The 15,386-nt window shown below is 36.1% G+C and overlaps 1 protein-coding gene across 24 annotated transcripts in view; it reads left to right on the top strand.

Moving 5' to 3' along the window:
- Dlg1 (discs large MAGUK scaffold protein 1) overlaps positions 1-15,386 on the top strand; it is a 209,356-nt gene that overhangs the window by 136,576 nt on the left and 57,394 nt on the right. For all 24 annotated transcript variants that reach the window (XM_070029891.1, XM_070029892.1, XM_070029890.1 and 21 more), the window contains 4 exons: positions 1,919-2,063; positions 6,463-6,583; positions 9,491-9,647; positions 15,206-15,308. In XM_070029891.1, the coding sequence (XP_069885992.1) occupies positions 1,919-2,063; positions 6,463-6,583; positions 9,491-9,647; positions 15,206-15,308 (526 nt within the window). The remainder of the gene's footprint in view (positions 1-1,918; positions 2,064-6,462; positions 6,584-9,490; positions 9,648-15,205; positions 15,309-15,386) is intronic.

Genomic DNA, 15,386 nt, shown 5'->3' on the forward strand with positions numbered 1-15,386 from the left:
CTTACGATTAAACTGCAATTAGGGAATTTTCAATTTTCATCTTAATTGTCATACCTGGAATTTGACATGCCTTCTTTCTTCTCCAAACACTTTCTTCACTTTGACTAACACCCTCTAACTTGGTATTTTTCTTACCTCACCAGCTACTCCTTATTTTCCTTTCCTGGTGCTTCCTTACACCCTAGCATACTTGACATTAAAGTGATCGAGAACTCATGCCTTGTACATATTCTCTACTCTCTCAATGCTCACTCCCAAGGTAGTGTTAAGTCTAAAACTTGGGTGATCATCCTCTTTTAGTCACATCACTACACATTAACTCCGTAAATTTTATTTGCTCTATATTATCTAGTAGTTTATAAGAAAAACAAATTTAAATGGCTGAAACAACAATATTCATGTGTTTGCTTATGGTTCTGCTAATTATGTAATGCTTACCTGGGACAAGTCATCTCCATACCACATAATGTCAGTTTACCTAGGACAAAACAATCTACTTCCAAGTTGACATATACATACATATGGTGGGCCAATGGTGTCCCCTATCAGTGGTGAGCTCAACTACAGCCAGATGTTTTAATTCTTTAGTGATTACTCATAATTAAGTATGGCATCTGATCAATAGTGGTAGGTTCTAAGAATTACCTTTCCAAGTTGATAAACTCCAATGTATGACATTTATCAACCTTCTCTTTTGCATCTCAGTTACTGTATCTCATTGTCTAGAGCTCAGTTACTGTATCTCATAGCCTGACTCTTAGCCAACCAAGATTCACAACTAGATTTGGTGGATGCATACTTTCAATCCCAGCACTCAGGAAGCTGAGACATGAGGACCACAAATTCAAGACCAGCCTAGTTTACAGGCCTTGTCTCAAATTTAAATTTAAAAAAAAAATCCACCTAGGAAGGAATTTTTACAAGATTATGAATACCAAGATGGATGGTTTATGGCAGGCCACCAAAGGAGCAATACATAGACAGTCTTTATTTTGCATAGTGTAGATCCATAAAACACAGTGGAAACGTGTGGAGATGTAGTAATGAAATCTTCTCTCCCCCACATAACTAAAATAAGCTAATAGAAGTCTAAAAATAAAAATAACGAAAACTATTTTAGTACACTGTGAGTTAAAACAAGAGTACTTCATTTCTTTATTAAAAAATTACCAGAACATTCTAAACCTAAAGCAAGCAGGAGGAAGAAAATATAGCTAAGACTAAAGCAGAAATAAATGAGAGACTAGAAAAAAGAAAAGAAACAAAACTTGATACTTACAAAACATCAGAGAAGCCTTTGCTAGACTAGCCAAGAAAGAAGACTTAAACTTATTTTAAAAAAAAATAAGAATGAAGAAGGAAATATAAGAGAATACTATGTCTTATACCAACATTCTAGATAATCTAGATCAAATTAACACATTCCTTTAAGGACAAAAAGTATTAATTTCATTCAGTGGTATACTGCTAGAGCAGTGAGAATCAAAAAAGGAAAGCTATTCCAAATAAAAGGAAAAGGAATGGGGATATAGGTCAGTGATTAAACTCTGTGTAGCATGCAAAAGGTCCTTGGATTCTGTCCTTAGCAACACACAATCTAAAGAAGAAATAGATGATGCTATATTTGTATAGAAAATTCTAAGGAAGCTACTACTAGCACTAACAAAAATGTTCAACAAAGTTGTTGAATACAGTATCACTACCTAAAAGTCAGTAGTACTTCATTATAGATACAGAAAAATGGTCAATACATATAGAAACAACTGATATCACAGACAATAAAAATGAGTATTTTCTTCCCACACACCTTTATTTTCCTTTTTTCTACACATATTATTTACCCCATTTTTTGATGTAATTGTTTATAACCAAGAATGAAAGGTCTTAAAATTCATATCTTCTGGGGATTTTTTTCCAGGTAAATAGTGTGTGCTTAGAGGATGTTACTCACGAAGAAGCAGTAACCGCCTTAAAGAACACATCTGACTGTGTTTTTTTGAAAGTAGCGAAACCGACAAGTGTGTATATGAATGATAGCTATGTGCCACCTGATATCACCAACTGTAAGTTTGTTTAAATTTATCTTATTTCTTTAGATGACATGTACTTTAATGTCCCAATATAAGAGAAAAAGTTTAACAACATAAAAGTACTTTAAAAGAACTACTAAATATTTTATCTAATCATTTCTAAAAGTCTAAGTCAGAATTTCATTATGAGAAGGTAAGATTCTTTTTTACCTCTACTGTTTAACATTTAAAGCATTGTTTCTCAAGCTTTTATGTAAATAACAGTCATCTAAGAGTATTTGCAAGGCATTCACAGTTTCGTTTTTATCTAGTAGTTTGGAGCTTGAGCACAGAAATAAACAAGTAGTTTATTCTATTAACAAGCAGGCTAATTCTGATGCTTCTTAGACTGGTTCTTAGACTGCATTTTAAGAAACCAATTTTAAATATTTTTAGGACTTGAAAGAATTTTCTATACTCTCAACTATATGTTAACAGATACATATATTTAAGGCTCTTAGTATATTGCTTAACTATATTTGTATGCAATCTAGTTTTGCATAAAATTAAATTGTTATTAAAATTATGTACTTTTAAGATTCTTATCTACCTGAGAATCTTTTTAATATGTTACTCCCCAAAAAATTTAAATATGTATGAATGAGTTTGTCTTAGTTGAAAAAGAAAACTATATTGGTTTTATGAATTGAATTAATATTAAAGAATAACAAAGATCTTAAAGGTACTCTTTGAGATATGTTTTTAAGTGTTTCTTTTTAAAATTATGTTTTTTTAATATGGGACTGTTCCTATTTTTAAAACTTACTAAGATTTGTTGCTATCACGGATCAATATAAATTAAATATAAATTACATTTTGAATCTATTTACTGTCCTCATACATCTTTATTTATCTGCTCATTGATTTATTACCCAGGTGTAAATGAATCATTTTCTTAATAGTATCCAGCCTTTCTAATGGACAGAAATTGTGTCTTAAAATTAGTTGGATCAGGGGGCTGTGGCGGTGGCAGAGTGGTAGAGTTATTTGCCTTGTAAGCATGAGGCCCTAAGTTCTATTCCTCAGCACCACATAAGCAGAAAAAGCAGGAAGTGGTGTTGTGGCTCAGGTGGTAGATAACTAGCTCTTCAGCTGAGGGACAGTGCCCAGGCCCAGAGTTCAAGCCCCATTACCAACAAAAAAAATAAAATAAAAATTATTTGAATCAAAGAGAATAACCTGTTTCTTACTCAAAATTCCTTTTTAAGTCAAATAGTTGTGCAAGGAGATAGGAGTCTCACAGACTTTCCTGCCTAGGTTGGTTTTGAACCATGATCCTCAGTTCTCAGCCTCTTGAGTTGCTAGGATTATAAGCATGAGCCACCAGCGCCCAGCTTATCACAGTTTCTTCATCTATTTATCCGTTGTAGGGCATCTGGGCTGTTTCCACAATTTGTGAATAGTGCTGTAGTGAACATGGTTATACAGATACCTCTAATGAATCTTGACTTGCTGTCTTTTGGATAAATGCCCAAGAATTGTATCCCTGTATCATAGTGTTAATTCTGTTTTTAGTTTTGGGGAGAACCTCCACCAGCTTTATGTTAGGCTTCCTTTTCCTCCATGAAACCTCACTAGCATTTGTTGTTGTTGTTGTTGTTTTATTTTTCACTGGGTGTGTGTGTGTGTGTGTGTGTGTGTGTGTGTGTGTGTGTGTGTGTGTGTGTGTGTGTGTGTGTGTGTGTGTGTGTGTGTGTGTGTGTGTGTGTGTGTGTGTGTGTGTGTGTGTAAATAGGGGTTACAATTACATGGGCAAAATAATGAGTACATTTCTTATCAAGCATTGTTGCCTCCTCCTCTGTTTCCCTTTCCCATCCCTTCCCATTTCACCTCTCCACCCCACCCCCCGGCCAAAGTGGCATTTGTTATTGTTCATATTCTTATATTCTTGATGATGACCATTTGACTGGTGTGAAATGGAACTCTTGGTGTTGTTTTGATTTGGTTTTTGTTCCAGTACTGCTACCTAACTCAGAGCTCTTGCTTGGCATTTTATTCAGGGTTGGCACTATACCACTTGAGCCACACCTCCACTTCAGCTTTTTATTGGCTAATTGGAGAACAGAGTCTCATGGACTTCTGCCCAGTCTGGCTTTGAACTGCAGTCCTTCAGCCTTCTAAGTAGCTAGGATTGCAGGCATGAGCCACCAGTGCCTGAGTGTTGTTCTAATTTGCATTTTCTTTATGACCAAGGATGTTGAGCATTCTTCATGTATTTATTGGCCACTGTACTTCTGAGAAATATCTGTTTAGCTTCTTTGACTATTAATTAGATTATATATTCTTTGGGGATTTAGTCTTTCAATTCTTTGTATATTCTGGTAATTAGACACTTGTCAGAGGTTTAACTAGCAAAAGATCGTCTTCCATTCTGTAGGCTATATAAGTCACTGAAAAGAGTTCTGAGTTCAAGCCCTGATACTAGTAGGGGGATAATACATACAGTATATCAGAATCACAGGAGGTAAACAGGCATAGCTCATAGTTGCAACCAAAACAAGATGATAAAAATATAATCATGAAACTATTGTACCCATAAACAAAAAAACAGATTTATTATTGGAACTAAACAAGAATATAATTTGTCTGACATAAAATATTAAATAATTTTGCATTGCATGTCTTCTCACTTAATTTGCATTCTTTTCAACAAGAAGGCCTTATTAAACTTAGGATTTGGTCCCTAAGTTTTTCCCTCTGACTTGATGGTCTTGTACTTCTTTTCCTCTCAAACTTTACAAGTCTTGGGTCATTGGTACCCCGACTTGGACTCTGTCCTATAATTATTGAGAGTTTTTTTAATGTAAAAATAACATTGTTTTAATCTGATTTTCCTGGGCTATCATTTCTTTCATATGAGCATTAGTATTTAGTCCCTGTTGACCCTAAATAGTAGGTCTTGGATGTGAGTTTACCTGTTCTAAAAGATTCTGTTGAATAAAGGAGCAGTCCAGATAGGACAGGAAAAATATAACATTATCTGTTTTGAGCATTTGGTGGAATTTCTTGATTAATTGTCCAGCAACTTTATCATAAAGCATCAAGAAATTTAAATATTACATTCTCTGTATTTTGGTAATTATTCAGGTAAATTCAAATAGGTTATGCCTTTATAAGCTGCAACTAAAGTATTTCGTAGGTCTTTGGAAAGCATGTTCAGGAATAGCATTGTAATTCTGTTTTTAGCTTTGGCTATATGATAATCTATGATGATTATTATTGAATGAACCCCAATAGGTTTTGCTTATTTCTTTTTTTAAATTTTTTTAACTTTTTTCTAGCCTTTCCACTCTTTTTATAGTATGTTAAAAAGAATAAATAGTTCTACCCTTTTTGGGGTGACAATTCTGAGCTGATTTGCAGATCTAGATTTTTTTTGGTACCTATTTTAAGCTTCTGGTTTTCATTATTCACTATTCTCTAATAGGTATACTTTTCTCAAACATTTAAAATTAAACTTATACATTTTTAAAGCAAAAGTAATACTTGTACTTTAAAAGTATTTTTCAATACTCATTGAAAAATGAGAAACAAATGGAAAAGTTTTAAAGGCATCTACTTTTTCACTACTGTGGAAAGCCATGGTTAATATTCAGTGTATCTTCTTCATGTCTTTTGGGTCTCTGAAAAATATGTGTTTGGCCAGGTGCTGGTGGCTCACACCTGTAATTTTAGCTACTCAGGAGTCTGAGATCTGAGGATTGCAGTTCAAAGCCAACTCGGACAGGAAACTCCATGATCATCTTATCTCCCAATAAAGCAAAAACAACAACAAAAAGCCAAAAGTGGAGCTGTGGTTCAAGTGATAGAGCACTGTACTTGAGCAAAAGAAGCTCAGAGCCAGCACCCTGGCCCTGAGTTTAAGTCCCAGTAGTAGTAGTACTAGTACTAGTAGTACTAGTACTAGTAGTAGTAGTAGTTAATAATAGTAGTAGTAGTAGTATTTATTCTCTTTCCAACATGGATTTCCAGGGAGGAGTTTGAGGGGATTATAAGTCTGTTCTCTAGTGTATACTCTTTTCTGAAAGTCTGCAAAGATGAGTTTTCAGAACAATTATTGAATTTCAAATTGCTAATCTAAGTCTTTTCTATGATAATCTGTTAAATTTTTTCTTGGATTTCATTGTACAAATATGTAAAATTCCTTTCTAAGTTGTATTTTCTCAAAGTAAATGGGATAAATTTGTTTTATTGATCTAAATGTCTGAACTAGATAATACCTAGTTTGTAATTGAAATTGAGCTTTTTTAGTTTTTCAGCTGATAAATCTTCTCTAACCAAATTCTGATACCTACATTAGTGAATGTGAATTGTACTTTTAACTTTGACGTTTCTATGAGAACTACTGGATGGCTTATTTCATTTCATTTTTTTTCATTTTATTTTTTTGAAGCTTCTTCTCAGCTTGTTGATAACCATGTTAGCTCATCTTCCTACCTGGGCCAGGCACCAGCATCACCAACCAGATACTCACCTGTTTCTAAAGCAGTGCTTGGAGATGATGAAATTACTAGGTAAGGAATTTAACACTGATCTTCTTAAAAGAGATTAAATGGATTGTTAAATATTAATTTGAATAGTAAATGGAATTTTCATCAGCCAAGTTAGCCACAATTTTAGGACTAAATTTTTTTTTAATTTGATGAATTCTTAAACCTTTTTTTTTTGGGGGTGGGGGGGGTGGAGGGTCCAGTTGTGGGGCCTGAACTCTGGGCCTGGGCGCTGTCCCTCAGCTCTTCAGCTCAAGGCTAGCACTCTACCTCTTGAGCCACAGCGCCACTTCCGGCTTTTATTCTTTTTGCTTATGTGGTGCTGAGGAAACGAACCCAGGGCCTCAGGCATGCAAGGCAAGCTCTCTACCACTGAGCCACCTTCCCAGCCCCTCCTAAGCCTTTTTTAGTGTAGGAATTTTCATTGTAGAGGCCGACATGAAAAACTATTTACATTATAAAACATTTCAACTCTTTTTTTTTTTTTTCAGGTAAGGGGTAGGTTTATTCATCGTTCTGGCTGGCACCAGGCCATCTTGGTCCTCCACGTGGTGTGGAAAGGCCTGGGAAAGAGAGAGAGCTGGGAAAGAGAAGAGAAGAGCTGAGAAAGAGCTAGAAAAGACCAGAGAGCGCGCGCCTGGGCCTTGGCTAGGCCTTATCTAGGGTATGGGCAGAGAAAGGTGTAGTCAATCAGCAATGCAGATATGACCTCTTCCAGGTGTCCCAGTTGCCTAGGTAACGCAGGTACTGGGTGGAGACTTCGCTGTGAGGAGGGTGGAGTCTGCTAGCCATCCAGGAGCCGACCTTACAGGAGCCCTAAATAGGGCTCGGATTCTCTCTTGGCTACTTTCTGCTGACAACGGCCATCAACAATAGGGGTAAAAGGCTGGAATTTGGCCCCCTCCCAGAGAAGGCAGTGAGCAGCAGCTGTCCCTTGGTGGCGTGAGTTCTTAGATGAAGTCTGGAGAAGTCTCATGTACATTGAGGGGCTGGAAAAAAAATACTAGAGAGCAAATAAATGGCAAGAGGAAGGACTTGGGGCTGAAAAATGTTGGTAGAAATGTCCCTAGCTACTTCTGACATCTGGCGACTAGGTAGAGAAGTCAGGTGACAAAGGCAAGAATATAAATTCCTGTTCAGTTAATAGGTAGACAGGATGGGCAGACTTCTTACTTCTACTGATCTCCGGGCTGTGGTTAATTTTGAAAGGGCAGGCACAAAGTAGCTGATGTGACATCATCTCCTCTTACTCCTCTCCATGTTCCCTTGTTCCCCAGACTAGCTGAGTCTAGGTGCTCGTTGCTGGGATGGCTTGTCACAGTTGGTTTTCAAGGAGGATTGAACTCAAGGCCTGGGCATTGTCCCTGAGCACTTCTGCTTTCAACTCTTTTTTTAAACATTGCTTTTCTATGTTAAAGTTTTAATAACTGTTCTTAGAACTAAGATGAAAAATATAGTTGTGCAGCTGGAGATGTGGCATTTATAGGTCTTTTTGGTCCCAAAGAATTCTAATGAGCTGGAAAATAATCAGTGAAAAAATGTTACAGATTTTTTTCCCACATTATCAAGACAGCAGTAAGACATTGTATAGTTTGTTTCATAATTTGTACAGGTCTTTTATATTATAGCATGTAACATTATATGTATCCCAGCTAATCTGTTTTTATTAATTGTATCCTTACAGTTTTATTGTTTGTGAACCTTTCTATTTATGATAATTATTATTTTTCTTGTCAGACTTCTAACTCTAGACAGTGATTCTTTAAATATAGGATTATTTATCTTTTTTCTCAGGATTAGCAATGTTGAATACAAAGTAGATGCTCAGGAATTGAATTTGGAGTGAAAATTAGCAAAAAAAAGAATAGTTTTCGTGATCTACTTGCTGGTGGCTCCACCTATACTTCTATCTAGACAGAGGAGGCTAAAATCTCAGGATTATACAGTGAAGTCAGCCCATGCAGACAAATTTTAGAGATTCTTTATGTCCACTTAACCAGCAAAAAGCTGGAAGTAGAGGTATGGCTCAAGTGGTAGAGCAATAGCCGTGAGCCATAAGTGAAAGCTCAAGGCCCCAAGCTCTAGTACTGGCGCAAAAAAAGAGAGAGTAACTATTCAGGTCTGTTCTTGAGAAACAGTCTTGTTAGGCAGTATTTCTAGACAAATCTTCCATGACCATTTATTTTTGTTTGCTTAGTAGTTCCTATTTCTAGAAATATAGAGAAAAAGTTAATAGTTTATCTGGTCTTTAATTTCTACATATTCTACAAACTAAAAAGGAAGTTGTTTCTGTCTTTATTTCCATCTCTATCCTTTTTACTACATATCTTTTGTCTAGAATATTATATTGGACTTTTAAGTATCACACAACAAATCTAATCAGTTTCCAAACTGTGCCATGAATATTCATTCGGTGGGTTGGTTAGTGGTTATATCTTTTTAAAATAATGTGCATTTACCACTCCCTTTGATAATCACTCCTATAGTGAGATAATTAAGTACAAAAGTCTTTGTGTAGGCATTGTTAAATTCCACAACTTGACCCTAAGCAGTCTTTCAAAAGTTTTTCCACATTAACCAATCATATCCCAAGAAAAGAGTATACACTTAATAGTTTTTTTAGAATATTATTCATATACCATAAATGTTATACATTTAATGTGTACATCTCAAGTTCATTTGTAGTAAAATATATAATGAGATGGATATTTAAACCGTTTTCTAGTGTAAAGTTTAGTTATTAAATATATTGAAGTATTGTGCTACTGTTGACCACTGGCTATTTCCAGAATCTTTTCATTATCTCTCAAAGATTCTATAACCATTAAGCAGTCCTATCCCAGTCTCCTCCCAATCCCTAATTGGGACTGATAGATTATCAAGTTCTAAATAAAATTGCCAAGGTATTTAATATTTTTTTTAAATTTTTAGGGAACCTAGGAAAGTTGTTCTTCACCGTGGCTCAACAGGCCTTGGTTTCAACATTGTAGGAGGTGAAGATGGAGAAGGAATATTTATTTCCTTTATCTTGGCTGGAGGACCTGCTGATCTAAGTGGAGAGCTCAGAAAAGGAGATCGGATTATATCGGTAGGATATGACCTGTTAATGATTAAAAGCAAAGTTTATCCTAAAGTATGTGTATACCTGGTTATTACACCACTTTACTGCAATAACATTGCTTCATATGGTAGATTTTCTTTGACTACTTGGCTTTCTTACAAGGGGTCAGTTTTTATAAACTTAAATTTTTACTTGAGTTTATTTTATATTTTAATCTGTTGTCTGCTCTGGGTGTTATCTAAAGATCATTTTATATCCCTAAATTTAGTCATTTGTGTTTTTTAATACTTTACTCATAAAGCGTACAATTTTTGTTTGTATATAACTCTCATAAGTTACGTGTTTCTCAGTGGACCACTATTTGTATTTGAGTTGAGCAGTTATTTTTCAAATATATTTTTTTCAAGTATATGACTATGTTACTGTATGTGTGTATACATATATATGTATATATGTGTAGGATTATATTGTTCATTGAAGAAAATTTAGCATTTGTAACTTCTCTCTCTGCTCCCTAGTCATTGAAAAAAGTAAAACTTTTCCTCAAATATGTATATGTGCCTGAATGAGAACTCTCTTTTTTTTATTTTAATTTTATTTTATTGTAAAGATATGTTGTACAGAGGGGTTACAGTTACATATGTAAGGCAATGAGTACATTTCTTTTTTTTTATTGTGAAAATACCATACAGAGGGGTTACAATTACACGAGCAAGGTAATGAATACATTTTTTATCAAGCATTGTTGCCTCCTCCTTTGTTTCCCCTTACCATCCCTTCCCATCTCCCCACCCCCTCCCCATGCCAAAGTTGTAAAGTTCATTTTGTTGCAATGGGTCCACCTGTATCCCTATTTAAACAATTTGTTTTTTCCCTTCCCTTCCACAAATTATACCAACATCAAATACAGTGAAAACAGGGTTTATACAGTGGGGGAGGCACATTCAAAGCAACAAAGAAATATCTTATAAATATGTTAAAAACAATAGCAAGAAAGAAAAAACATTTGAGTCTTTATCCTGGGGTTCATTTCGCCTAACATCAACGACTATTTCTGCTTGTCTCAGACATATACTAGTTATTGCAAATAAGGGAAACCATGGGACCTGTTTCTTTGGGCCTGGCTTACTTCACTTAATATAATTTTTTCCAAGTCTTTCCATTTCCTAACAAATGGGGCAGTGTCATTCTTTCTGATGGAGGCATAGAATTCTTTTGTGTATACATACCACATTTTCTTGATCCAGTCATCTACTGAGGGGCATCTGGATTGGTTCCATATCTTAGCTATAGTAAATAATGCTGCAGTAAACATAGTTGTGCTGGTAGCTTTAGAGTGGTCTTGTTTGAAATCATTTGGGTAAATGCTCAAAAGTGGGATTGCTGGGATTTCTTGTTGAGCATTGTTATCCACTCCCTTGTTGTTCTCCCACTATCCCTTCCCTCCCCCACCTCCCTAACCGCTGCACCCCCCCCCAACTCTCTTCTTTTAATAATGGTTCCTGTGATAAATACAATCATATTTTTATTCTGCCCTCACTTGTAAACCTAGAATTCTAGGTTGGCAGTTACTATCTCTGGATGCTTTGAAAATACTGTTTGGGCTTCTTTGTTGTTTATTTATTTATTTATTTTTGTTTGTTTGTTTGTTTTTGCCAGTCCTGGGGCTTGAACTCAGTGCCTGGGCACCATCCCTGAGCTTCTTTTGCTCAAGGCTAGCACTCTTATCACTTGGGTCACAACGCCATTTCCAGCTTTTTCTGTGTATGTGGTACTGAGGAATCAAACCCAGGGCTTCATGCATGTGAGGCAAGCACTTTACCACTGAGCCACATTCCCAGCCCTGTTTTTTTGCTTTTTGTTTTTTTTAAGTCTCTTCTTTTTTTTTTTTTTTTTTTTTTTTTTTTGGGGGGGGGGGTCCGGTCATGGGGCCTGAACTCTGGGCCTGGGTGCTGTCCCTCAGCTCTTCAACTCAAGACTAGCTCTCTACCACTTGAGCCACAGCGCCACTTCCGGCTTTTTTCTTTTTGCTTATGTGGTGCTGAGGAATTGAACCCAGGGCCCTCATGCATGCAAGACAAGCACTCTACCACTGAACCACCTTCCCAGCCCCTTAAGTCTCTTCTTGATGGTTTTAATTTTTTTCCTGGTTACTTTTGAACATATCTTTTTAGGTGTAAAACTAGTTTCACTCAAATGTGTGAATAATCACCTATAGCTGTGCTCTACCTTTTAATAAAAACTAAAATTTTATTATCAGAGTATAATTTTTCCCCTAGGCATTTTTATTAATTCTTTTTATAAACTACCTTAGCAGTTTTGATATGAAGTATTGATTACCTAACAGCTTCATAAGTACATGTAGGTTTTTCTGCTAAAGCATACTTGTTTTATTTTCTATACATAATAGCTTTATTTTCTGATGTTCATAAGTTAATAGTGCATGATTTTTTTATGGATCCTCTTGGTAACTTATTTTCACATGTTCTAAATTGTATTGTAAGGTTATTTCAATAGTATTTAGTTTACTTTGTGGAAATTCAAAATGCTGTTTGAATTGAGAAATGATGAAGTTTTGTATATTTCATGAAGTAAGCTTCTAGGAGCCATATTTTTCCAAAGGCAAAATTAAAATTTCGAAGTTACGTTGCCTATAACAGCAAATAAATGGCTCAGACAGGAGTCATTCCTTTATTTACCATCATCGCTATCCATGTTTTGTTTTTTATTTAATAAGTATATGGTACAGGGCACTGGTGGCTCACACTTGTTAATCCTAGCTATTCAGGAGGCTGAGGTCTGAGGATCACAATTTGAAGCCAGCCAATAGGAAAGATTGTGAGACTCTTACCTCTAGTTAACCACCAAAAAGCTAGAATTAGAGCTGTGGCTCAAGTTGTGGAGTCCAAAAAAGCTTGAGCAAAAAAGCTCAGGGATAGTGCCTAAGCTCTGAGTTCAAGTGCCAGGACCAACACCCCCCCCCCAAAAAAAAAGAAGTGTTATGATAAACTCTCTTTCCTTATAATTTGTGATATAAGCCAGGCATGACTGTTTACACTTGTAATTCCAGCTACAAAAAGCAAGAGATTGGGCAGATCACAGTTCAAGACCAGCCCAGGCAAATAGTTATTGAGACTTTATCTGAATTAATGCATAGACATGGAGTCATGATTTCAGTTACACAGGGCCCATAAGAACTGCAATTGGAGGCTAGCATGGGCAAAAACTCAAGACCCTACCTTTAAAATATCTAAAACAACTTAAGACCCTACCTTTATAATATCCAAAACAAAAAAGGGGTAGCTCATACCTGTAATCATAGCTACTCAGGAGGTTGAGATCTGAGGATATCGGTTCAAAGCCAGCCCATGCAAGAAAGTAAGACTCTTCAATAAACCACCAGAAAACCAGAAGTGGTGTTGTGGCTCAAGTGGTATAGCGCTAGTCTTGAGCTGAAGAGCTGAGGGACGGCGCCCAAACCCCATGACCGGACAAAAATTTTTTTTAAAAAGGGGGGTGGGGGCTGAGATGTATCTCAACAAGCCTTGGTACCATGCTTGCCTACTAATTTCTAATACAACCAATAAAAAGAAAAAAGAAAAGAATTTCAAAACCGTGGATGGGAGAACCAGTGCTAATGGGACAGACTAACAGAAGGTAAATGAGGATAAACATTGTCCTCATAGTTAATTGGCATGCATTTAAAAAAAAAAAAAGAAACCAGTTGGAAGTGTTTTAAGAATGAGGGTAGGCCAGTCAGAATGTCCCACATCCACAAATCAGCCAACGACAAATGCTGGAGGGGATGTGGAGAAAGAGGAACCCTATTACACTGCTGGTGGGAATTACACTTATACAACCACTTTGGAAAGCAGTCTGGAGGGTCCTTAGAAAGCTAAAGATTGACCTCCCTTACGACCCAGTCATACCACTTCTAGGCATCTACCCTGAACAACAGGAACCAATATACACGGACACGTGCACCTCCATGTTTATTGCAGCACTAATAGCCAGGATATGGAAACAACCCAGATGCCTCACCACAGATGAATGGATCCAAAAATTGTGGTATCTATACACAATGGAATATTATGCAGCCACTAGAAATGACAAAATAATGGCATTTGCAGGGAAATGGATGGAGCTAGAAGGAATCATGTTGAGCAAGGTAAGCCAAGAACGAAGAGACAAACGGTACATGGTCTCCCTGATAAGTGGATGCTAAATCCAAAATGTTAGGTGATACAACAAAACTAACAGGACTTAAGAAACAAAGAACTCCCACTCATCTGGTTGAACCACTACTAAATATCCCCATGCTGCTGATCACATATATGGTATATAACATGTGAACACCATTATATGTTACAGACTGTGATAGACAATTTGCTCCAGGAAAGTTAGGATGAACTTGTGACTTTAAATGAGCATCATTATTCCACAATACTGTGAATTTCCGGAAATTATGTAATCACTTAATCACAATCAAAAAAAAAAAAAAGAACCTCGGGGAAGGGAGGGAGGGAGGGGATGGTAGGGGGAAAACAATGGAGGGGGTAACAATGTTCAAGAGGAAGTGTACTCATTACCTTGTTAATGTAACTGTAACCCTCTGTATAGTATCTTTACAATAAAAAAGAATGAGGGTAGGGAGGAAAGGAATAAGAAAGAATGAGGTTGATCAGGATATATATATATATATATTGTGTGTGTGTGTGTGTGTGTGTGTTTAGAATTGTCAATACAATCCTCCTTATATAACTCATGAATGCTAATTTTAAACAGGAATTTGAGATGTACAGGCAAACCTTATGAGTTGACAGTGCTTTTCAGCATTGACTTTTCAACAGTAACAAAAATCAGAGAATACTGCTCAAACTAAAGATAAATGTGGCAGGAATATAAGAAAAGCATTCCAGAAATATAAATTGCATCTTAGGTGGTTTTCAAGATCTTCCAAGAAAGACCTAAAAAGTCCTAACCTCTACCTCTGACTGAGTATGAGGCTGCACTGTGCAAGAAAGAAGTGTAGATTAAGACAACATTTCTACTGCTCACAGTGTAGAATGCCTAGCAAGTGTGAGGCCCCCCATACTCCCCCAAAATGTCCTAAAGACAACTGTATTCTATTACTGGCTCTTTATTTTTAAAAATTAAATATTAAAAGTTAATTACATTAAAGTATAATGGCTCTATAAATGTGATAGGTTTGTCTTAGTGGAAAATGTGCAATCACTTAAAATGGTGAACCTTACAATACGTACTAAGGAACTTTTCAGAAATAAATATTAAGTTGCTTATTCATCTGGAATGGGATTGGTCACCTCAGTAGTTATTTTACCTAGGGAAGATTCTTTTATTCAAAAAAATGTCTCCTGATAGATTTTATATTTACTCTGTTTAAATCAGTACATTATCTTTAGTGCATGAAACTGCTTTAAATAGACAATACTCTTGTTTCACTGTATAATATATTTTAGTAGAAAAGTTACTGCAGCTAATCTGTGCCTACAAGTGAGAGACCATTGTAAATTCTAATCAAAGTGATCATTGCCTCTCAGATTAAGATTGGGTTTTGTTTACAGGTGAACAGTGTTGACCTCAGAGCTGCCAGTCATGAGCAGGCAGCAGCTGCACTGAAAAATGCTGGCCAAGCTGTCACAATTGTTGCACAGTATCGACCTGAAGGTAATAAAGTTCTTGCTCTCTGTGATTGTTGCTTATTCCAGTTGCTTTCCCTATTCTTCCTCTTAATAATGTTTAATT

The sequence above is a fragment of the Dipodomys merriami genome, unplaced genomic scaffold, assembly GCF_024711535.1.
Source record: "Dipodomys merriami isolate MVZ:Mamm:240054 unplaced genomic scaffold, mDipMer1.0.p SCAF_2, whole genome shotgun sequence".
NCBI classification, from domain to species: domain Eukaryota; kingdom Metazoa; phylum Chordata; class Mammalia; order Rodentia; family Heteromyidae; genus Dipodomys; species Dipodomys merriami.